Source organism: Abramis brama (genome assembly GCF_963993115.1).
Source record: "Abramis brama genome assembly, chromosome: 21".
NCBI classification, from domain to species: domain Eukaryota; kingdom Metazoa; phylum Chordata; class Actinopteri; order Cypriniformes; family Leuciscidae; genus Abramis; species Abramis brama.
The window spans coordinates 10,355,646-10,381,851 of record NC_139983.1 but is presented as its reverse complement, the minus strand read 5'-3'; the positions used below and the strand labels follow the sequence as shown (position 1 = coordinate 10,381,851).

General features: G+C 36.5%; 1 protein-coding gene across 5 annotated transcripts in view; it reads left to right on the top strand.

Moving 5' to 3' along the window:
• Positions 1 to 25,291, top strand: part of ctbp2a (C-terminal binding protein 2a) — a 51,922-nt gene extending 26,631 nt beyond the window's left edge. For 2 of the 5 annotated variants that reach the window (XM_084096973.1, XM_084096969.1), the window contains 8 exons: positions 12,526 to 12,680; positions 14,570 to 14,714; positions 15,879 to 16,085; positions 16,841 to 17,055; positions 17,174 to 17,304; positions 18,271 to 18,398; positions 18,781 to 18,895; positions 23,735 to 25,291. In XM_084096973.1, the coding sequence (XP_083953099.1) occupies positions 12,526 to 12,680; positions 14,570 to 14,714; positions 15,879 to 16,085; positions 16,841 to 17,055; positions 17,174 to 17,304; positions 18,271 to 18,398; positions 18,781 to 18,895; positions 23,735 to 23,915 (1,277 nt within the window). In that variant the 3' untranslated portion in view covers positions 23,916 to 25,291. Of the gene's footprint in view, positions 1 to 12,525; positions 12,681 to 14,569; positions 14,715 to 15,878; positions 16,086 to 16,840; positions 17,056 to 17,173; positions 17,305 to 18,270; positions 18,399 to 18,780; positions 18,896 to 20,056 lie in introns of all 5 variants that reach the window. The other 3 variants (XM_084096972.1, XM_084096971.1, XM_084096970.1) reach the window with 3 other exon arrangements.
• Positions 25,292 to 26,206: the final 915 nt, after the last annotated feature.

Sequence of the window (26,206 nt, the reverse complement as noted above, 5' to 3'; positions counted from 1 at the left end):
TTAAGCTATTTTTTTTTTTGGATAATCCAGTAAAATAAAAACTTGGCTGATCTACAACATTATAGTGCAAATGTGGGGTTTTTTTGTGTACATGGGCAAGTCAGTTGTTGGAGGACTGGTTGACCATCCCTAGAATAGAGGACAGATAGCATCATAATCTTTTTAACTCTTCTTTTTACGACAGTCTCTAATCCACGGCTTCCTGTCTATCTCATGCATCCTCTCGTTTCGTTTCTCTTTCAAAGGCTTCCATTTTCCCTCGGTGTCTTTTTGCCTCCCTTTGCTTCTGTTACACCTCTGCCGTCTCACTTGAGTTAATGGGTTTAGCTGGCTTTCGTTCCATGTAATGAAACCATTTCTCCAGTGCCCTAGTCATCTCTGACTCCAGATGTTTCAGGTTGGATAGAGTCAGAGTACATTGCTCATGTCCTAAACATCTGTGAAAACCCCCAGTGGGCAAGCGGTCTCGAGCAGAATATGAGCGCTTCTCTTATGCACAACAAAGTCATTTGCATGTGGGTGATGGTTGTTTGTTTAGCCAGTAATTTCGTCTGCTAATGGACAGGCTGTAGACAGCGGGCTCGCAGGGTATTCCTTAATTGTGTGTTGCTAGGTGACCTGTTTTTGATAGCCACGACTGCTCTGAATTATTATTTTTTTAATTATAATTAGTATTATTGTGCTCTCTCTTTTAGAAAGCATGCACATACACCGTAATGTATCGTTTCTTACGGTCTAATACATCTCAATGAACTGATCTGAAAAGAGCCTGTATCCTTATTCCTTTACCATATATAGTCATTCCAAATGCCCCCAAGACTAATTGCGTCTATATATGGACATGCTGGGGCAACCCTGGCAAAAGACCTTCCTTTCTAGTAAGAAGGGATTATGTAGCCATGGCGATGGGTGTCACGGTCAGACCGTATGAGAGTGTTCCAGGTCAGGTGTGTCCATATGTTTGCGTATTGTTGTTTGTGCTTTTTTGTATCTGGTGTATTATTTGATATTGATTTTTGATTCTTTTGAAAAGAGAGCTCTCAGGACTGAGGCGTTTTGAGTGATCATCCTGTAGTCTGGGATAAGCCGCTCCTGGTCATGGATCAGAAGTGTTACGCTGAAAGGACGCTTCATGGTACGCTTTACTCTAGTGTAGGCTGTTTAGTTGAACTATTTAATTATAGGCCACACAGTGTTTCTTTATAGTCATAGTTAGTGTTTATGCTAGTGCATGCTAGATTCTGTGTAATAAAATTAGCATCAGAGTCACTTTGCCATCGGCTTGACAATTAGCATGTGATTTGTTTTCAGTCTCTGAAAGAGAATCAACATATCTTTTTTTTTCTTTTTTCTGTAAAGGTGGCTATATGGTTAAATAGATTGAAGGACATGACCAATCACAATTCAGAATGCAAATATTGTGGTGCTGTCATCACTTTTGTTTTTGTTTACATTTTAAATGGTCTTGAAACATGAGTCTTGCTTGGTATAACTAGATAAATAGATGGCACATTTAAGGCTAAAAGGACCAAAAGTGTGAATTAACTGTTTAAGCTTTTTTGAACATGTATAATGGTATTACTAAGGTTTATTTAAAAAAAAAAAAAAAAATCTTCGAAGGTTTGTTTGGAGGCGCCTATTGCATATTATAGCAGACGGATATACAGAAATTATTCAGTACCATGGTATTTATCAAATTGTGGTATTTTACCATATGGATTTGTAGGGGTGTATAAAATGTTAAGCAGCAAAAACTATTTTCAACATTGATAATAATCAGAAATGTTTCTTGAGCAGCAAATCATCATATTAGAATGATTTCTGAAGGGTCATGTGACACTGAAGACTGGAGTAATGATGCTGATTTCAGCTTTTTCAGCTTTGCAACACAGGAATAAATTATTTTTTTATATTTATTAGAAATGGAAAACAATTTTTGATTAAATAAATGCAGCCCTGGTGATGATAAGAGACTTCTTTCAAAAACATGCGTGTGTGTGTGTGTATTATATTCAGTTAAATTCAATAATCTGAAGTGGCCAAATACCAGTTTATGAATCGGCCTGTTGCTCATGCTATCTGATACCATTTCTGTAAAAAAAATTGTAAGGCTCCATCCTTTTTTTTTTATTATATCAATTATTCTTTTTTTTTATAGTTGCTGGAAATAAATTTGGATTTACCTGGATTTTTGACATCTTGATGTCTGGTAAAGTTTTATTCATTTTACAGGTTTATTTAGTCTTGGCAAGACTGTCCAAGAGAATAAAGGTGATTTTTTCAACATAAAAATGGCTTGTATGCAGTCGGTGACCATTAATCTGTAGGAATTTGATCAGACAAAATCATCATGGAGTTGGGCAAAGAGAGGAAATAATGAATGAGAATGGAGGGCAAAAGACACTCAAAAAAAGTCATTTCAGTGCCCTTTTCTCCAACTCAGCATATTCATTTCATGAGCGTTTTAGAAATGAAAAGAGAAGACAGAGAGAGGGAATGAAAAGAAAAGAGATTAGAGAGGTAAAATCCCACTAGCCATCTGTGCAGGACGGGCCCAGTGGGAAAGGACGGGGTGGGGGGTTAGGGGTTAGCGGTCTCCATCAGAACATAATCCTGCAGAAATGAATGAATGCGTGTACTGTAATCCCTGTCTGCAGTAGGACAACTCATCTGACCTATCTCTGACGTTTACATCTGTCCCACATGGCATATTAGCATTAAAGAATCAGAAATTGGTGCGATATTGGTTTGTTTGAACGTATGAATAATCAATTTGCCCTGGAGCAGTGTGTAGACGAGAGCTGTATGTAAACAACTAGCGTCTGATATTTCTTCATAAAATGTTAAACAACTTGTGAATCACTTATGCTGTTGCTTTTTCATGTGTAAATCACTTTGGATAACAGCATTTGCTAGGCCTACTTGTAAATGTATACCACATATTGCATGAATGCAGTTTGTTGCAATTTGTCAACGCATGTTCAATCTGGGCTGGCCATTTCGGTGTGCGTATACTAAATGTTTGCACAAAGTCACAGAGACCAAACGTTGATATGCTAGTGTTCGGCAGTAAAGATGTGCTGATGGAGAAAGGGATTCAGGCCAGTTAACAGAACGATCACTTGCTCTATTTGGCCGGTGCTGCGTCGCCACTGTCTCACATATGCATGTGTTTTTATGCATTGCAAATTTAAACATTTGGTTAGCCAATACATTACATACATTGCTTGCATTGTTGTGTTGAAATTGCAAGAAAGATTCCCTGATAGTCTTTGAAGCATTAGTTATTTTCTTATTGACTTATTATTCTTTGTCTATCGCTCCTATAGCTGAATAATTTCCAATATTATTGTATTATTTTATTATTTTTAAGAAATGATTTATATATTATAGTATATACATTTATTTATGATCTATTTATAAATGTAATAAATAGAAATATCATGTTCTAAAGCATAACATTTATAATGTATATTATTGTGATCTAAAATTATTGCTGTATGATATTACTATATATTATTATTATTTATTATATTATTAATACAATTATTTATATGTTATGTTACATTAATACATTTATTATACTTTAAAAACATGTTCTGAAGCATTAAAAGTAAATTAAATCACATAATTTTATAATTAAAGCTGCAGTCCGTAACTTTTTTGGGTTAAAATGTATATTTTTGAGCAAGTACATAACCAGCCAGTGTTCAAAACTCTCTGCTTGCCTTAGCTCGATTCAAAACGGTAAGCTTGTAATAATGTTTTTAATTCCAGTGGTACTGGTGGATTTGCGCTGGAAATTCGAGCATTTCTTTGCGTCATTACATCACATCTGCACACATAAAGAATAGTCTCGGTTAGTAGGCTATATTGCGTGTGAGGATGTTGGAGGTGGAGATTTATAGCCTTTTCTCACAGCACTTGATATAATTAAACTTATCAATTTGATGGCGGATCCAGAAAGGTTCAAACGACAATCACCAGTGACAACTGGACATTCACCCGGTGTAAAACGCAAAAGACTTCGGAGTGGCTACAGAAAAAAAGAGACTGCAACCGGCCCTTGTGAAAACAAGGATATCAGAAGGGCATTAAATCTAGTCATGCAGTGCTGATGTTGTTAACATTAACAATTTGATAACAAAGTATAATTTGCACGATTTGACGTGATGTGATAAGCGATCGTTAGATTTAATCAGCGCGATTTACTGCAATGCTTTTTTTTCCTTAGTTTGTCAGAACAAAAGTGGATGTTACTTACTTGTTCAGACGACATTTTCTTATGTTGGTCATACTTCCAGAAAGTAGAATCTGTGATTGCGAATGCCAGTTTCCACACCGGCGCGGCGACCGACAGCCGCATATTCTCCTCAAAACATTGGATTCATCCGCGCTGTGCCGTGCCGAGGCACAACCCACGTAAAGTTGATAATTCCGCGAATAACTGCAATTGCAGATTTCGAACAGAGATGGCGACAAAGAGGAAAAACTACGGACTGCAGCTTTAAATTATATAATGTATTTTTATTTAAAATGATATTATTTTAAAAAAAAAAAGTATCAATTAAATACATTTATATTAGATTTATTATATTATATTATAATTATATATTATGTTAATAATATATATTTTTGTGGTGTGGTCTGAAAATATTGGGATGGCAAAGTATTCTGTAAATGTGAACAGAACCTGCATAATATCACAGAATTTAGAAACAGAGACTATGTAAAGAATGAGAGAACACGTGGATGACTGCAGAAGAGAACCCTTGTTCAGAGAGAGAGAGAGAGAGAGAGAGCGAGAGAGAGAGAGAGACAGTGTGAGATAGCAAACAGGTCCCGGTGAATTATTCATTGTGAGAAAATGAAAAGGTCACGGAGATTGAGTTTCATTCGTAGATGGAGAGGCAGATCTCTGTATGAACACAGACAGCGTGAGCAGATGCAGATGTTGGAAGGACCAGAAATTGTTTCGCTCTTCAATTCAAAGCAAACTATGAAGGAAAAAAGACATGAAAGAATCGTCTGATGCTGTGTATGCTGTATGAATGTCTATATACCTGCAAGGACAGACTTGTATTTGTACATTGAACATCTGCTCAGAGAAACTTGTTCAAGTCATTGTGTAATGATGTTTGCAACCTGTTTTGCTTCCGTAATGTGATGTCTTAACTAATGAAATGAAATGTTGGGTGGGTTTGTGAAATTATTGGATTGTGAAAAGTGGGCGTTGCGTATCAGGACTGTCTGGTGACTGAAGGGGAGGAGCGATAATAAGAGCGATTGGTGACAGTAACATGAATCAGTGAATCATTCACGTGCATCATGCTTTCCTTTTGATTTTTTTTGGGGGGGGATTTTTTACACTTTAATCATGTGAGTGTGTTTGTTTGTGCACGTGTGTGTGCTTTTGCTGTAACTCTTTCCCTAATGTTAAGCACTATCACCTCCATAAAGAGCCTCTGTCTCTAGTGTAACAAAACACAGCTGTGTGTGTGTGTGTGTGTGCGTGCATTGTAAACCTCTCATTCCCTGGTCCAATCTCTCGTTCAGAAGGCCAGATGGCTTCTGTCATATAGAGAACTGACAGAATGAGGGAGCGAGAGAATGTGAAACTAATGAATAGAGGGAAAAAAAGTATTTTGGGGAATGAAACGGAGTGAGAGATCACATCTGCTGTGAGTGTGTTCACTTCAGGAGTGTAAGAATGAAGATTGAACACTGTGCTAATTATCTGTGTTAATGTGTTGTTTGTTTTCTCTTGTTTGGTCGCCACACCAGGTCTACTTACACACTCTGAAGTAATAGTAGAGATTTCACGTCATTGTTTAATAATGCAGGCTATGTAAGGTGAAGGATGTCGTTTCCGCAGCACCAAATGGAATTGCATTCTAAGTTTTGGCTGGGAGAAGTTTGTCTGAACAATTAAGGCTGGAAGAATGTACACAACTTGTTTGAAAATGGTCATATTTTTGCAGGGTTTTTTTTTTTTGCACAGAAATTACGCATTTCACTCTTAAATCAAAAAAGTATTCGAAAGGATTTAAAGAAGCCATATTGATGAAGCCACTGCATGTTGTGGTGAAAAAATCAAATAATGTTTTTTTCTGATAACAACTGTATTTATTTATTTATTTATTTATTTATTTATTTATTTTTATATTTATTTATTTATTTATTAATTTATTTGATGTGCTTGTTGGAAGGGCTGCACAGTTTCACCAAAACTGTTATATATATTAATATATAATATATATATATATATATATATATATATATATATATATATATATATATATATATATATATATATATATATATACATATATACATATACATATATACATATATATATATATATACATATACATACATATATATATATATATATATATATATATATATATATATATATATATATACATATACATATACATATATATATATATATATATATATATATATATATATATATATACATATACATATATACATATATATATATATACATATATACATATACATTTTTGATGAAACTGTGCAGCCCTTCAAACAAGCACATCAAATGAATAAATACAATTGTTATCAGAAAAATCATTATTTTATATTTTATGTACATAAATATTTAAGAAAAGAAGAAATGTTACTATTGGAGAATTTCACTGTAAAATAAAAAATATATATTTAAGGAAAAAGTAGTGACAATTTTGTTTTACAGTACAGTTTCTTCATTTTAAACTGTTAAACCATCAAGCTTTGTTGAGTGCCACAGTGTCAAGTGCCAAGCTTCAACTCACAGCACTTATGTTTATTTAATTAAATTGTAGCCTTTGGAATTTGATAATCGCCCTAAGCCATATTGTAATTTCGGTTTTATTTCGATTCATTGTGCCGCCCTGCCATATTCATGCTTTTGTATTTTTCCCTGAAGTCCACTTATGAGGTCAGTCAAGGTTTCATGCCCCAAAAGCAGAGATAATTAAGTTTTTCATGCCACCCTCGATTGGATCCTTTTAAAGGACCCCATTAAAAAAAAGGCTGTTTTTGCTACTTTGCCTTTAAAGCATTATTTAAATGACCTCTGTTATGATTGGTGTACTTCACACTCTCATACATCAAGGTGTGGCAAGTTGCTGAATACTAATCGGTAACGATATGTAAATGAGGGTGGTCACGTGTTAATGAGCTCATCAAAACCACAAGGATTTCTGAATGCAACATTATTTACAGATTCGTTTTTATAAATGTTCCGTTTGAACTGGAAGAAGCTTTGTGTTGAGAATATACAGTGTGTCTGTGTACACTGTTTTATCTGAAATGTGCAAGGAAAATCCTGTTTTCTGTGGTATGTCCCTTGTAAGGCTGGTATTGTGTTATCTCAAACTAATTGTGCTGATCTGGTTCCTCTGGCCAGCTGTGTGTTATATGACCCTCTACTCACGTGGTGACTGTTTAATTCCTTTCTCTGTGTGTATTTTCTGAAAAGTGCAGCGAATGTCTTGACTTTCACTGGAAATCCTGTTAAGTGCTTTGGGACGGTGTGTATTGGCCACTGTGACAGTGTGTTCATATGGACTTAAGTAGCTTAAAATCACTCATTCAGCTCAACTGTACACAACATGAGCAGCTTTGAACACATCTTTGTGTCTGTGTCTGACTCTGCAGTGTACATGACCCTTCCTTTCAGTCATTCTTCTTCATTTAGAGGTGATGTTCATTAATAAGTTTGCTCATTTGTTTGGTTGCTAGTTTGTTTGTTTTCTACTTTTTCCTTTCATTTGTTTGTTCATTTTGGTTTTTTTTTGTTTTTTCATTTGTTGGTACATTTGTTTGTTCAAAACATTAATTTGATATTCATTCTTTTCATTGTTTTGGTCTTGGTTCGTTCATTCATTCATTCATTCATTCATTCATTCATTCATTCATTCATTCATTCATTCATTCATTCATTCATTCATTCATTCACTCATTCACTCATTCACTCATTCATCCATTGTTTGATTAATAGTTTGTTCATGTTTTCTTTTTATAGTTTGTTCTTTTGTTTGGGTCTTAGTTCTTTCATTCATTCATTCATTCATTCATTCATTCATTGGTCATTAGTTTGTTGTTTTCTTTTTATAGTTTGTTCGGATCTTAGTTCTTTCCTTCATTCATTCATTGTTTGGTCATTAGTTTGTTCTTGTTTTCTTTTTATAGTCTTAGTTCATTCATTCATTCATTCATTTATTCGTCCATTGTTTGGTCAGTAGTTTGTTCTTGTTTTCTTTTATAGTTTTTCATTATTAGTTCATTCATTCATTCATTCATTCATTCATCAATTGTTTGGTCAGTGGTTTGTTCATGTTTTCTTTTTATAATTTGTTCTTTTGTTTGGGTCTTAGTTCATTCATTCATCCATTGTTTGGTCATTAGTTTGTTCAGGTCTTCGTTCGTTCGTTCATTCATTGTTTTATTAGTTATTAGATTATTAATTGGTTATTAGTTTGCTCATGTTTTTTCCCTTTTTTTCATTTGTTTTGTGCAATGAAGGTTTTTCTTTAATTATATTATTCAAATGTATGTCTGTTTTTTTTCTTTCATTAATTTGACATTCATTCATTCATTCATTCATTTTTTGTTCATTTAGTTTGTTGTCAGTGTCAATTTCTTTGATTTATTAGTTTGTTTGTTGAGGTCTTTGGTTTGTTTAGTTGTTTGTTTTTTGTCTTTGGTTGTTGAATCATTTGTTTGTTCAAACATTTTTGTTTATTCATTCAGTCTTTCATTCAATCATTCCTTGTTTATTTGTTTGGTCCTTCAGTTTTTTCCCCCATTAATTTATTTGTTTGTTAATTTACTTGATGTGTATTATGTTTTTTTTCTTTAATTAGTACATTTCTTTTATTACTTTGATGTTCTTTTGTTTGTTTTTCTTTTGTTAGTTTGATAATTATTTCATTTGTTTGATCATTTTTCTTTTCTGTTTGTTTGTTTATTTGACAGTTTTTCTTCAACCCTTCATTTTGCTTTTCACAAAGCGCACGCACACACGCACACACACACACACACACACACACACACACACACACACACACACACACACACACACACACACACACACACACACACACACACACATTAGTGTTCACATTACATAAGCCAAATAAATACCATTTTAACAGAATGAAGTGACTGTAATTTTTGAGCATAGAGGGAGGGTGAATAAAAGAGAGGTAGAAAGAGCAAGAGAAAATAAAAGAAAGAAAGGCAGGCGGAGAGATTTGAGTGGAAGGGAGAGGCTGGCAGTCTCTAACCACTGTGGTCTCCAAATCATAAATTTGTGAGCAAGGGAGTGCGGTTGAGAAGAGAAAAAAAAAGGAGTGGGTCGAAAAAAAGAGCAACAGAAGGGGGAGTGATTGGAAGCGTGAGGAGTGGAACGGCACAACTCGTTTGCACTGGCACTCGTGTGGGAATTTTTGACCCTCTCCCTCTTTCCGTGACTCTCCTCGACTCGGCCAGGCGTAATTATTCCTCTCCTTTTTAACCTTGAGAGGTCTGTTCTAAAATGAGACGAGAGGGGGGGATGAAAACGGCAATCAAGATGGACAAGCCGAGAGTGAGAGGCTAGAACGAGGGATGAAAACAACAGGCTCCTCTGTCCGTCTCTGAACGCTTTCATTCCTGACCGAAGAAGAGCAGATATCTCCGCTTACCCACATATGGGGGAGTGAGCGAGTGAGCGAGCGACAGACAGGCAGCGAGAGGAGGGATACCCCCAGGACACAATCACAGGAGAACGCTTTTTCTCTGCCGCCTCCCTCCATTTTTATTTCTCCCCTGTTTTTTGGGCTGCTCTTCATGGGAGGAATGTGGAGGCAGCATTTTTCAGGCAAGACGCATGTTTCTGAAATTGGCCAACAGCAAAAGTGTGTGTTGAGTGTGTGTGTGTGTGTGTGTGTGTGTGCATGGTACTTGGTTTTTGATGGTGTCACAAGCGCATGTCTTGGCTGCTGTCTGTGACACATCTGCAAACTAGTTCGGCATGTGTGTGCAAACACGCACAGTGCATTGTGTTCCTGACTCCTTATCATTAGTGAGTGTGTGTGTGTTTGCCAGCCAAATCCCTGGCTAATAGATCAGGAGGGGTGGAGAGAGAAGAAAAAGTGACGCAGCACAGATACACTCTTATTAGACACTTATGCACCTGGTTTATTTCAGGACCTGGACGGTCGTTCAGTGATCTGACTATTTTAACTCCTTTTCCTGCAAGTGTCTATTAGCTTTGGAGCAAAAAGTGTTTTTTGTCATTTGTGTCTCAGTTGTGTGTGTGTGTGTGTGTGTGTGTGTGTGTGTGTGTGTGTGTGTGACAGTGAGAGATGATGTTGCTTGGTAACCATAAGCAGCAGTTGACAGTGAGGTGAGGCACTTGGCTGCCAGCTTTTTTTTTTATCCAAGATTGCTTGTATCGCACACACACGTACACACACACACACACACACACTTATTAAAATCACAGCGGCACACCTAGCAAGAAGTGTGGAAACTCACACATACTGTGTGATATACACGCTGCCATGTTTAACACACACACACACACACACACACACACACACAAACATGCACAGATCCACGTCAACGCAACTCCATGGAAAAATCTCCTCATTTCCTTTTGTTTTTACAGACTTTTATTGTTCATGGGATTTCAAAGAGAGTATTACATTTCTCTCTCTCTCTCTCTCTCTCTCTCTCTCTCTCTCTCTCTCTCTCTCTCTCTCTCTCTCTCTCTCTCTCTCTCTCTCTCTCTCTCTCTCTCTCTCTCCCTCTCCCTCTCCCTCTCTCTCTCTTTCTCTCTCTCTCTCTCTCTCTCTCTCTCTCTCTCTCTCTCTCTCTCTCTCTCTCTCTCTCTCTCTCTCTTTCTTTCTTTCTCTCTCTCTCTCTCTCTCTCTCTCTCTCTCTCTCTCTCTCATTAGTTTCACATACATTAAAGTAATAGTTCACCCAAAACTAGAAATGTCATTATTTATTCACCTTCGCAACGTTACTTTGATTTCCTTTCTTCTGTTGAACGTCTTCTGTTCCCTTCCTCTGTAGATCTCAAATGAATTTTATACTTTCCGCATCAATGACTGGTCACATGACATGCAAGAACCAAAAAATATATGTTCTTACTTAATATTTCTGTCTTGTTTTCCAGTACAAATATTCGAGCATTCTTGAATCTAGAAACGGTTACTTGAGAAGCTAAAGTCTTGTTTCCTGAAAAATGTTTAATTAAGCGAGTTTATTCTTAAAACAAGAAATATGCTGGTGAGGTAATAAAAATAAACTAATTTCAAAGGCAGACAAAAAAAAATGTATATTTGTAATGGAAAACAAGACAAAAATACAGAGTAAGAAAATCATTCTTTGCACTGTTGATATTAAATGTACGATGCACCATATTTGAAAGTATGTGATCGCAAATTTAAGATTCAAAAGCTTTGGCGGAAGAAAATATATATTTTAAATGACTTATGAACCATATGAACTACATGATGCTCTTGTTTGTCATATTTGCAGCTTGATGGTCACCATATGTTTACATTGTATAAAAAACAATGTTAAAATTCTTAGAAATATTACTGTGTTCCAAGAAAGAGAGAAAGTCATATGGGTTTTGAAACAACATGAGGGGTATGTAAAAGATTTTCATTTTTTTTTTAGGTGAACGATCCCCTGCTGGCAGAAAACGGCAAAGACAGAGAGAAATTGTGATGGCAATTCAAATAAAAAGCCTCACATCTCTGAAATCGATGTTTTGTCGGGATCTTTTGTGCACTATGATCAGAGTAAATGTGGAGAATGGCTGAAGGGTAGGGCTGAGATTTTCCCCTCCTGCTCTCTGATTGGATAATTCCCCATTCTGGCCTCTGATTGGATAATGGCCGTGTGCTGCTGTGCTGCTCAGACTCTGTTTGTTTAAAATCACTGAGTTTAAGTTTGCCTTCACTGTTCATGTCCAAAAAAGCTTTTAGAGCAGGCTGTCTGAGCTCTGAAATTGTTTATGGGTTGGAAAATGAACAGTCGGCACGGTTTCGTGAATTGGTCGAGCACCTACATGAAGGGGTGTGTGTGTGTGTGTGTGTGTGTGTGTGTGTGTGAGAGCCCCATCAGTCTGTCCTTCCCCCTCTGATTTCTCCCGCTCTGATGTAGTGATGATGGCTCCACCATGTCATTTGTGTTTCTGTTTGATGTGTCCACTGCTTATTTAAAGCGTGCCAAACCCCTGATCTCCGTTTCCCTCGGAGAGACCCAGCGCTGTCTTAACATCTCCCACACAATTATTTTTTAATAATACCATGGTAAATAATTCTCATTTGAAGTCCTTTTTAAATAGATGGTGGAGAGTGAAAAGAGAGAAACAAGAGAACAAGATGTTTCCCCCAAAGGCTATTAAATGAAATGTATTCATAACTCTGCCCAAATGCTGCAATCTCCATGACAACAAGACACATGGCGGGAGGGTGATTGGGAAGTTGACGTTCCTCTCTGTGTTTGCAGGTATAAGGCCTCAGATCATGAACGGCCCGATGCACCCTCGGCCGCTGGTCGCTCTGCTGGACGGGAGGGACTGTACCGTAGAGATGCCCATCCTGAAGGATTTGGCCACGGTGGCGTTCTGTGATGCGCAGTCAACGCAGGAGATCCATGAGAAGGTCTGTTTGCTCCATTTCCTTCCAACCTTCCTTTCTTTCTTCCAATCTTTCTTCCAACCAACCAACCTTCCTCCCTTCCCTCCTTTTAACCTTGCTTCCCTATTTTTCCTTCCTTCCTTCCTTCCCTATTTTTCTTTCCTTCCCTATTTTTCCTTCCTTCCTTCCTTCCTTCCTTTCAACCAACCTTCCTTTCAACCAACCTTCCTTCCTTCCCTCATTTTAACCTTCCGTTCTTCCTTCCCTATTTTTCTTCCTTCCTTCCCTATTTTTCTTCCTTCCTTCCCTATTTTTCTTCCTTCCTTCCTTCCTTCCTTCCTTCCTTCCTTTCAACCAACCAACCTTCCTTCCTTCCTTCCTTCCTTCCTTCCCTCCTTCCTTCCCTCCTTTTAACCTTCAGTCTGTTCTTCCCTATTTTCCTTTCTTCCTTCCTTCCTTCCTTCCTTCCTTCCTTCCTTCCTTCCTTCCTTCCTTCCTTCCTTCCTTCCATCCATCCATCCCTCCTTTCAACCAACCTTCCTTCCTTCCTTCCTTCCTTCCTTCCTTCCTTCCTTCCTTCCTTCCTTCCTTCCTTCCTTCCTTCCTTCCTTCCTTCCTTCCAAGCTTTCGAGGAACCAAATCATTTCAACCAAACAGATTTTGCTGCTTTTATGTACCCAAAACATCAATCTTGTTGCAAATAATGAAGGCTTTTTTTTTTCACAATATATATTTTTTTTTTTTAATTGTCCTTTGTGCATAAATATAACAATAAATATAAATTTTATCTTTCATTTAACTTAAAAATTCTATATGAAAAATGAATAATTATGAGTGATGACACAAGCAACTTGTTTTGAATTGGTTCACTGAAAAAGTGCTGCTTTTCAGCAGCTAGTCTAAATCTAAATCAGACAATAAATACATAACAAATATATAACATGTTTTATTGCATTGTTTTCACTGACTGCATGTCAGTTGTTTTCACAAACTCCTATGAATCAGTTATTTTAATGAATTGGTTGAAGACCCACAAATGCACAAGCTATTAAATCAGTCAACAAATTACTTAGTGAATCTGTCACTGACTGACTCACTAACTGACTGGATGTTTATATGACAATGTGCTGTCAAAGATTTTGTTGTAATAAATTGTTTGCTTGTTTTTTATGAAAAGAACATTCAAATATTTTCATAAAATAGATTTGTTTAGTATGTACAATATGCATGCATTGTAAACCAAAGCAGAATTCTGCCGGAAACACTAGTTCATTTAAAAACACACTGGCTGTGATTCATTTTATAGTGACCCAATTATCAGACCCAGTTACGAAGGTGTAGAATTTCATTGCACTGAATTGAATTACCCTGTTAAGTTTAATATTATGTTTTATAGGGGCAGTCGTGGCCTAATGGTTAGAGTCAGACTGGTAACCCGAAGGTCACAGGTTCGATTCTCAATACCGGCAGGAAATGACTGAGGTGCCCTTGAGCAAGGCACCTTTCCCCAAATCACTCCCCGGGCGCCACAGCAAAATGGCTGCCCACTGCTCCGGGTGTGTGTGTCCATGGCTTGCAGTGTGTGTGTGTGTGTGTGTGTTCACTACTCACTGCCCCTAATGTGTATGCACTAACTTGGATCGGTTAAATGCAGAGTACAAAATTAGAGTATGGGTTACCATACGTGATTATGGTTTTGTAAAAAGTAAAAAACAAATAATTATCAAACTGGGAGGAAATCCATTAAGTGACATGTACACGAACATGGCAAACTCATCATGAGAATTGCATTACACCCACATACTCCTCCCAGGCCCAGGATGCTACAAAGAAATGATTTATGTGTGCTTAATAAACATCCCCCAGTTTTGTGCCCTGATGTTTATAGTGTGTTATAAATGTGTCTCTGGCAGGTGTTGAACGAGGCGGTGGGGGCGATGATGTACCACACCATTACTCTGACCAGAGAAGATCTGGAGAAATTTAAAGCCCTCCGAATCATAATCCGCATCGGTAGTGGATATGACAATATCGACATTAAAGCGGCTGGAGAGATGGGTAAGAGCACCGGGTGATAAACGCTAAGACATGTTTCCTGCTCACGACTTTTGGTCTTAATAGAGACATTTGTAGAATAAGAAGTTGATACCTGACATACAAATGTAAATTTGCCCCATTATTATTATTTTATCTAGATAATAAGAATAAAAACCTTATCTAAAAATCACATGCACCATGTGACAACAGTGTCTTTGTGTTGTTTCAACAGTTTCTGGACAATAATATACACCTGAGAAACTTAAAACATTGATAATATTGTGAAAAGCTGGAGCAAATGAAATGTAGAATGTATAAAGATTTTGAGTTTATATAGTGTGATACTTGGGATCACAGAGAACACACTTCTGACATTGAATACTGCTCAGCTGAGAATCTAGGTTCAATCTTTGTTCAGAAAAACAAAGTACTCTGCATGTAGTGAGGAAAAGTTGGAAGCTTGAAAGTTTGAGAAGTCTTTCAGAGACAGAAGAAGGTAGAGGAGGACTAATTGTTCCTCTGGGACAGACAGTTTATATGGTTAGAGTTAAAGAAAGAATGTATTCTGGCTGGATAACGATCTCCATTTCTCCTTTTAATGCCAGGGCATGGTATAATGCCCTTTTCACAAGATGTAAAATAAGTCTCTGGTGTCCCCAGAGTGTGTATGTGAAGTTTTAGCTCAAAATACCCCACAGATATTTTTATATAGCATGTCGTGTGTAAAATTGTTATGCACCGTTTTTGTGTCTGTCCCTTTAAATGCAAATGAGCTGCTGCTCCCAGCACAGAAGGCGGAGCTTCAGCAGTTTTCAACAGTAAATTTTAGGGTTAGTGATTGTCACTAACCCGGGAGGAATGTCGTTTGTTGTAGTCCTTAAAAAACGATTTGTTTAAAAGCAAATATCTCCCTTTGCTTTGAACTTTGAGCATTGTAACTTTGCAGATTTTGTTTATGCTCAAACAGCAACATTACACACTAACTAAATTAAAAAAGTGAAATCATAATTAACCACCCCTTTAATGATGGCTGGATAAACTTAAACGGATAGAAGACAGGATCAGGGTTTACTTGACTATCAGTATGAATGGACCATGTGAGGCCTTGTCTTGTTTATTGAATGTTCGGATATGTAAATATCAATCTTTCTATGAATCAGACTGAGCATTTGTGCATGTCTGCAGGTATCGCAGTGTGTAATATCCCATCAGCCGCTGTGGAGGAGACGGCAGACTCGACGCTTTGCCACATCCTGAACCTGTACAGGAGGAACACGTGGCTGTACCAGGCCATGCGGGAGGGCACACGGGTCCAGAGCGTGGAGCAGATCCGAGAGGTGGCGTCAGGGGCCGCCCGCATCAGAGGGGAAACACTCGGACTTATTGGCTTTGGTGAGAGACAGAAACAGAGAAACAATACATCAACAAACATAAGAACATTACACAATTGTGTTAAGCATTACATAACATAATAATGCTCGTTAATGCTGTTAATAAAAGTTATAAAATTAAGTTATAGTTAAAATTTTATTTACATTAGTTGTTTGTTCTGTATTATACATTGAAATATACATTTGAGATATAAATGCATATATATGCTTTTATCCAAAGCAACCTATATGTATGAACTATTTAACATTTTACATACATTTTCAGTCATCATAAATTGAAGTATGAGAATTATGTAGTGATTGAAACATGAAGTGAATAAAAATCATTAAAAAAAGTACAATTTTAGTATTGAAATTCTTATGTAAGCACAATCTAACCTTAACCCTAATAAGACTAAATTCAAGCATTTAACTAAAAATATAATATAGTAATAAATATTATAAATAATAAAATTTAAAGTGACTGCAGACTTTAGACTGGTAGTGTACATGAAAATATTATATTTACATATTAAAAATCACAGGAACCTTAAAGGAATGGTTCAAATGAATTATGTCATCTATTCACTGTATTGTCATCCATGTATAATTGTTGTTTTCATATAACTCAAGTCAGTGGTGACAAGAGTTATTAGTTAAGCTCCAAGAAGGACAAACAAGCATTATAGTTGTCATACAAGTTATATAAACAATCCTAAAGTCATTTCTGCTGGATGGGTTTGTGTGTCTATATATTTATGTATATTTGTGTTATAGGCCGATCAGGACAGGCAGTGGCTGTTCGAGCAAAAGCGTTTGGCTTCAATGTGATCTTTTACGACCCATACTTGCAAGACGGTTTAGAGCGATCGCTGGGCGTTCAGAGAGTTTACACCTTACAGGACCTCCTGTACCAGAGCGACTGTGTGTCTCTCCACTGCAACCTAAACGAACACAATCACCACCTCATTAACGACTTCACCATCAAACAGGTAGACTACCCACAAACAGTCCATTAATCGCATGCTGTTATCATGAGCGCCATCTAGTGGCTGTGGCCTGAACGTGACTTTGAGGACTTGTGAAATATCATGCATCATGTTTTCGTAGATGCGACAGGGAGCGTTTCTAGTCAACACAGCCCGAGGGGGTCTGGTCGATGAAAAAGCCCTGGCTCAGGCTCTAAAAGAGGGCAGGATACGAGGGGCCGCCCTGGACGTTCACGAATCTGAACCCTTCAGGTAACATTTGTAATGACATGCTAATTAGAACAATCTCCATGTTGCTGTACACCACAATTTGTCTTAAGATAATAGATGTAACTCCAAACATCTCTTCAGCTGCACCTAAATTTGCATACTATTACTTCTATATAATATGCAATATTAGGATTAGTGCATCCCAGATTATAGTGCATTGACAATGGTGTGTTATTTCAGATGTACAAACATAGCAAGGACTGCAAAGTTTTCTACTCTGGCATTTTACTTTTCTAGAACATAATGGAAATTTGTTATGGGAGCACAACATGTATTATTTCTTCCCCTGGATTAATTTCTTTCACTTGTATTATTGTGTTATTCTCATTTGATTATTATCACAATGTATTGCAATGTATCCAACGTTGAGTAATAATACATTTTCAAAAGTTTGCATTTGGGAATAATACTATAAAAAAAAGAAACAAACACTTTTATTCAGCAAGGTGCATTAAATTGATAAAAAATTAAAAACGATTTTGTAACATTTTAATTATAATTTATAAAAAATGTTTACTGTTTCAAATAAATGCTTTACTTTCTATTCATCAAAAAATGCTGAAAAAATCAATTTATCTTTGCGATTGTGCTGCATTCAATCACAAAAATAAATGTTTTATATATTTACAGTAGGAAATTGACTAAATATCTTCATGGAACTTGATCTTTACTTAATATCCTAATGATATTTGGCATAAAAGAAAAATCTATAATTTTGACCCATACAATGTATTGTTGGCTATTGTCACAAATATACCCGTGTGACTTGTGAGTGGTTTTGTGATCCAGGGTCACATATATTCAAATGGAAAGAGTTTTAAATGTAAATACATAGTAGTGTATGTACTTTCACATCACCAGCGAAGTACATGCTTTCAATGTGTAGTAAAAGTATGCAAATCAGGATATAGTCTCATTCTGTCTCCCTATGCTATGGTTTTCTCTCAGTTTTACTCAGGGTCCTCTGAAGGATGCGCCCAATCTGATCTGCACCCCTCACACGGCGTGGTACAGTGAGCAGGCCTCACTAGAGATGAGAGAGGCCGCGGCCACTGAGATCCGCAGGGCCATCACTGGTATGAAAGCTCCCATTGACCTCTCTCTTAAAATGTTTTCTGTTCAAAAATGTAGCCCCTTCTGAGGATGTCATTGTAGAATTAGCATACGAAATTGTGATTATCATAGGGTTGCATAGTAAATTGGATGGTATGTGAACTGTGAAGGGAAGGGGGTCCTGATTTACCTCTCTTTCTCTCACTCATATATATATATATATATATATATATATATAACATAACTTTTCAAACTGTTATTTTAACATTCTTGTGCTGCCTAGCAAGCACTTGTATTTCCCTCAGGGAATGTAAATCTAGTTCTTTATATAAACTCTGTCTCCATCAAAGGATCCGTTCTGTTGTACATCAGTCATCATGTCTCGGGGTTTGTTCTGTTTTTCAGGTCGTATTCCAGACAGTCTCAGAAACTGCGTCAACAAAGAGTTTTTTGTTACTACGGCGCCGTGGGGGATGATGGAGCAGCAAGTACACCCGGAGCTCAACGGAGGAGCTTACAGGTGAGAAAAGAGATTTTAAACATGCACAGAACCTAACATACATTACCTGTCATATCATACTAACCTTTATTCCATCCACCCTTGAGTTTGTTAACATCTCAAACACCCTTGTTTCTGGGATTGAGAATCGAGAACCGGTTCTCATTTACGAGACCCAAATGATTTTCATTCCATTCAGTTCTATTAATCTTCTGTACATATATATACATACTGTGTATATACAAACATTCTTAAAACTATAGATATACTTAGAAGTAAAACTGAACATCTTGAATATATCTAGAATATGAATTCAATTGATTTTTCTTACCACATTGGCAAATAGTTTCCTTCTCGTTTTCAGTATAAATCTAGCATAATTTAGTGATATTTATAAGCTAGATTCAGAAAAATGTTTAATAAATAGTATAATAATAATAAATAGTAATAGTTTAATATATATATATGTATATATCTATATCTATATATATGTATTTTATATATATATATATATATATATATATATATATATATATATATATATATATATATATATATTATTTGTTAATAATGGTGCAATAAATGGTTTAATATATATATATATATATATATATATATATATATATATATATATATATATATATATATATATATATATATATATATTATTTTTTAAATAAAATATTTTAGTTATAGTATTTACTAAAATATTTAAAAAATAGTATAATAATAAATTGCAATGGTAATAGTAATAATTTAATAAATAATAAATATAATTTGTTAATTAATTATAAATGGTATTAAAAACATCAAAATATGTAAAAAAAAAAAAAAAAAAAAGGTGCAGTAAGCGATTTCTGAGAAACGCTGTTGATATTTGAAATCACCAAAATAAACGTGCCCCTACCCAAAATGATCACACCCCTATCTTGATAACTCTTCCCCAAACCCCTCCCCCCTCATGATTGTATACGCCCCTTACTGCTGATTGGCTACAAGTGTGTTTTGGTGCTCGGTCTGATTCACTTTTAACAGCATTTCTGAAAATTTCACTTACAAAAGTACTAAATCCTTAATAAAATCGCTGAGGGACCTATATTGTCAAATCAAATCTGAATCAAAACCAGATTCATTAAATTCCCTCTAATCGCCATCCCTGCTCTTTTCCCCACTCTACTCAAGATCACTCCTTCCTCGCAGTGAGATGAAATACTCAACAAATGCATTCATTCTGATGTATGAGCAGCCAACCAACACAGCGGCTGTGTTCAACAATGCAAACAATCTTCATTAGTTCATCCCTGTGTAGTGAGTGTAATCCCTCCAGATCGCAATATGCAAATAGACTTAAAGGTTATTGCCGTCTGTCCCTGTGGCACACATAAATTAACTTCGCTCTACATCGACAGCATCAACTCTAGCTTTACCCGCTATGACCCCTCTGAACGTTTCCCTCAACTAACACCTCATTGTTATGCATTTAACTCTCCAACCCACACATATAAACACACACACACACACACACAATGTGTGTTGCTCAGTCTGATTGCTTCTCTCGCTCAGCAGAGTGGCCCAACCGCTACCAGCTGTTTCTCCTGGTGGCCTGCAAGACAAAATGTATACCTAAACAATAACAGGTAAATATTCACAGAGTACTGCAACACAGCTGTCGCCAGGTATCAAGATACAGCCCAAATAGCTCTGAAAGACATTGATGAACAAAACAGTGAGGTCTGAAACATCAAGCATATCCTTACTTTGATTTGACAACTTTTGTTTTTACATTTCTCATTCTCATGTGCAATGGAACATGCTATCATGTGATACCTTCCTATTTACTGCAATGTCACATAAAGGCTGAACAGCAATTTTACTTACTAATTGTTTTTTAAAATTATTTTAATTACACATTATTTGTTGTATGTATTTTGCTGTGTTGTATGAGCATTTGTTAAATTAGACTGTGATTTTGTATGGAGGCCTATTTGTGCCACTCAGAAAGTTTTTTTTTTTTTTTTTAAGGAATAAAAAAATAATGTAAGAAATAAATAAAATAATTATATATTTTATTTATATAATACAAGTATATATATGTATATATGTGTGTATAAATACCTCAATAAAAAAATATGTTAAAGGAGTAGTTCACTTAAATTGAAAATTAGCCCATGATTTACTCGCCCTCAAGCCATCCTAGGTGTATATGACTTTCTTCTTTCAGACGAATACAATCAGAGTTATATTAAGAAATGTCCTGGCTCTTCCAAGCTTGATAATGGCAGTGAATTGCAACCAACAGTTTGAAGCTCAAAAAAGTGAATCCATCCGTCATAAATGATCTCCACACTGCTCCGGGGGGTTAATAAAGTCAAGTCAAGTCATCTTCATTTATATAGCGCTTTTAACAATGCAGATTGTTTCAAAGCAGCTTTACAGAGATAAACGTATAATTTATGGTAGCAGAGATTGTTTTGGCTTTATAGCGGTTCTTTAATAAAGTTATTTTCCAGCTAAAGTTAGTTTTGATTGATTCGCTTCCATCGCAATGATCATTAGTTATTAAATTAGGGGCCGCTAAGACGACACCATTCTCTCTACACAGACTTTAAACGCGAGCCTGTGAGAAACGCTGATGGCGTTCACATGCGCATTAAGAATTGGTTCTATAGTTATGTGCGTTTGAATATATGTGCGCAGGTTTGTAATTTCCTACAAACCAAGCCTAAACAAAGTACTGGTCTTTCCTTATAAATTCTGATACAGAATTTTATTTTATTATGTTTATTTTATAATTTTGTCACTTCGGGGTAGGTACGCGAAACGGATTTTCCCGACGACGCTTTATCTGTAGAGTGGTAAAGGGATTCTCCATAGGGAGAGACTAGGTGGCACTTCAGCACTGCGTTGTCATCAGGTCCAGGCGAAGGTCCTTCGTCAGATCTGGATACGGCCTGGATCCGGCAGGCTGCAGGAAAACCTCGGGATAAACACAGACACTAAAATTAGCGTAGATGCCATTCTTCTTATGATGTAACGTCAGGATTTATGGGAATTTATAATAAAGGCCTTCTGAAGCAAAGCGATGAGTTTGTGTAGGAAAAACATTAATATTTAACATGTTGCAAAGTAAAATTCTAGCTACCGGTCAAACGGTCATACGCAGTCTACTTACTCCTAAAGTGCAACTTGAGACGTCAGAAGTAGAGTAGTGCGTCATGGCGTAGCGTAAATATCAGCAGTGCGTCGCATTACTCGCATTAAGTCGAATCCGGATGTTCGTTTGGCCAGAAGTTAGAATTTTACTTTATAAAGTTTTAAATATGAATATTTTTAAACACACTGAAATAAGAACAGTAAGAGTTACAGGTATATTGTAGTTATGAAGTAATCAATTTAAACTATTTGCAAATAATATTTTATTTTAAAATTTGCGCACATTCATTCTTATTCGTATGTCTCAACGTAAAACGTTTCTCGTCTCGTCACATTCCGTTATGAATAAAAGTAGTTTAGTAGTTTGCTTCACTGATATTACTGTTGGTCGTTTAACATTTCTAGCACAAAACAGTTGTCAAATATTTACTTACTTTCATACATAGCAAAAATTCATACATAGCAACAATTTCTTTTTTGGCTGCAAAGTGAATTGGTGAGACTTTACAATAAGGTTAAATGAACTATAATAATTAAATGAACTAAAATAACATGAATTAACTAACATGAACTAACAATGAGCAACACATTTGTTACGGTATTTGTTCATCTTTATTAATGTTAGTTAATAAAAATCCAACCGTTCGCTGTTTGTTCATGTGTTAGTAAATGTTGGAATGAACATTAACAATAAAAAATAATAAATGCTGTAGAAGTATTGTTCTTTCTCAGTTCATGTTAACTAAAGTAGTTAGTTAAGTCAAGTCAAGTCACCTTTATTTATATAGCGCTTTTTACAGTACAGATTGTATCAAAGCAGCTTCACATTGATAACATGAAAATAATACAACAAAGTTTGTTTCTAGAAGAAAATTGCGCCATCGTCCACCTTAAGTAAGGCAGATCAATAATATTGTTGAATATTAATTGTCCCCAACTAAGCAAGCCAAAAGCCAAGGCAACCGTGGCAAGGAACCAAAACTCCATCAGGTGACAGAATGGAGAAAAAAACCTTGGGAGAAACCAGGCTCAGTCGGGGCCAGTTCTCCTCTGGGCAACGAACGAACAGTGTATGATTATGATTCAGGCAGCATTGCAGGTCAGAAGTCAGATTGGATCAGAACATTCAGAATATTTATCCAGTTCCATCTGGTTGGAAGTCGGAGTCACGCCGGTATGGAGACGAGTTTGTTGAGGATCAGTGCCGATGGCTGTCGTGTCGATGAGGAGTTCAGGGATGATGAGGCTGGCACTTCAGGGATGCATTGTGGATGGGTCCAGGCGCAGGTCCACCATCTGATCTGGATACGGCCCGGATCCGGCTGACTTCAGTAAACCTTGGAATAAACAGAAAGACTAACATTAGCGTAGATGCCATTCTTCTTATGATGTAACGAGTACATCAGGTGTTATAGGAAGTGTCCCCGGTTCTGGCTGACCTAATCTATGCAGCCTAATGTTAACTAATGTTAACCAATGAAGCTTTATTGTAAAGTGTTACCAATTAATTTTAAGCATATAAGCAGAAGCCTTGAGGTCAAACAATTTCAATCATATCACGTGCCCTAAACTTTTGACTGCTAGTGTATAAAACAATTTTTCAGTCAAAACTAAGCTTTGAGTCTGCAAGCAATTTGTTGTAGTCAAAGAGTGTAGCGTTAAACCAATGACCTCACCGTAACTCTATATTCTCTGTCTTTTCTCCAGGTTCCCCCCTGGTGCAGTGGGTGTGTCTCCTGGTGGCATGGGTGGACAAATAGAGGGCATGATGCCTGGCGGGGTGCCCAGCGCCCACCCCCTGCCGCCGGGCACCCAGCCCAGCCTCGCCCCCTCCCCCACCCAGCTCCTCAAACACAACGACCATAGAGAACACCTGGCCAAGTCATAACCACACACCTGACCGCTGACCGACTGCAAATCGTAGAGACTAAGAGACAGTGAACGGGTGAACAAGCAATCAGCTGCCAGCGCCAGCTGCACCAGAGACATGCTTCACGGACATCTACCACTGTCTTGTTTTCAGTTTGAGTGTTTTTCATTTACTGTTCATTTACGTTTTAACCTAGGAAGTTCGGTGGTTTCGTTTCTGTTGTTTTTGCGAAGGGCGGACATCATTTCCACCTGTTTGAACGCAGGTGGGCGGTGCTTTCTTGTCAGGAGGCGCGGCATTACGTGATGGCCACGCCTCTTTCCTCGTGCACCAGTTTGAAACATTGACTGATACCCACATGTCATGCACTTCTCTTCTTCCTCCTCACCTTATTTGGGCACGTAACAGAACTCAACGCAGTAATACGTTTCAACATCGTTTCTATCTTTACATCCACGGAATTTAGTGCTCGTCTTTGTTTCAGTGTTAAAAGTGCTTGATGATAAAAAAATATATATACAGTGTATCTATTAAGAGAACAGAGAGGGAAAGGCTGTTCTTGGGCAAAAATGAAGATGATAGAGAAATTATTAGCGTTTTTTGTTTTGTTTTTTTTTCAGAACATTTAGAGTAGCTGACCTCTTGTTTACAGAATTGCACAAATTGAACAAGCACCAGCTCAGAAACCACCCCTCTTTAAGACCCAAGAGCACACTATTTTACTAATATATATAAATATATATAAATTAATTTAGATCAAAAATGTTTTTGTTTTTGTTTTTTTTCAGGATTTGTTCGATTCTGTGTCAGGTTTTTAAATGTCAGTTCCCAAAAACGGCAATTTGGATTTGAGTGAACGTCACCGTGAGGAACATTTTGATTTTGTGTTTGCTATGAGTTCTGTAAAACTCCAAAAATAGATGGCAGCTCACACAGAAAAGGGACTGGAGTGAAAAACCGCCCCTGTCTCAGGAAGAACATTTACTCCAAAACACACGACAAACCGGTGGTCTAAATACTCGCTCCTTCCCATCAGCCTCTTCGCCTACCCGAGGTATTTTTATAGATCTGACATCCAGTGCGTTTTTTGGTGTTGAATGTATGGCAGTTCAATTAGATTTGTATTGTCTAGTTTAATGTTTTTGTAACCATACTTTTCCTGTGATCCTCTCCCTGTTCCTTTTCTTTTGGGTTCTTTATGTGGAAGCGCACTGTTCGGAGCTCATTGTGTTGTTTATATGCAATATCCTGAGGTCCTCGGCCAACTCCAGTCAGGTTGGTTCCAGAACTGTAGGTTTGGTTTTTAGTGTGAGTATTTGTATTTGTTTATTGTACCGAGGTGAACATTTAGCATACAGTACAGTTCAAATAAAGAAAATACCGTTCTGACTTTCTATACTGTGCTCGTGTGTTTGTCTCGCTTTACACACGCGTTGATGAAGGTCAGACAAGGATTGGCAGCATCTGCTCTGCTGTGACCTTCAGATGCCCCTGCGTGATTCTGGAGGCCACGAGGGGTCGCTGTGGCTCTGGGTTGATATGTTGCTTGATGCAGCGATCATATGGAAATACTTGCATGCTTATTTTTGGGAAAGATATAAGAGGGAAACTATACTTTTGCACAAAAAAAAAACCACAACAAACTTTACAAATCACACTAAATTCTGGGGGTCTTAATTTGACCAAAAAAAAAAAAAAAAAAAAAAAAAAAAAATATATATATATATATATATATATATATATATATATATATATATATATAAATCGTTTATTTTAAATATATATAATATATATATAATATAATATAATTGTATAATGAAATTGTGAAGGACTAGTTTCCCTCTTGTTATTTCTTCACCAAAAAAATGAGACCCCACAAACATTAAATATCATTGCATTAGATACAAAATATCAAAGCCAGTGGCATCTGGCATCATTATGAATTGTGTTATGATTTTTTTTTTCTCAACTTTGAACAATAAATCTATTTTATCATTTAAAACTTAATACATTTAATGTTGTGAAATGTTTAGCTTGAAAAATACGTTTTTCATGACAAATGACTTAATCGTGAAAAGTACATTTTAGCGAATTAGTTCCTGAGTAAACTGTTTGGTCAGGGTTTCGACGCTTTGATCAATTTAATGCAAGACCATTAAAATATGTGACGTTCTGATATCATCTGACAATAAAATGTTATGTTTTTTGTAAATTTTCTCTTCATTTTCCAGTATTCTGATATTAATCTCTGTCTTGTTTTGCTGATATGCCGTTGCATTGCTTTCACTTGTCTTCACTCTAATATTTGC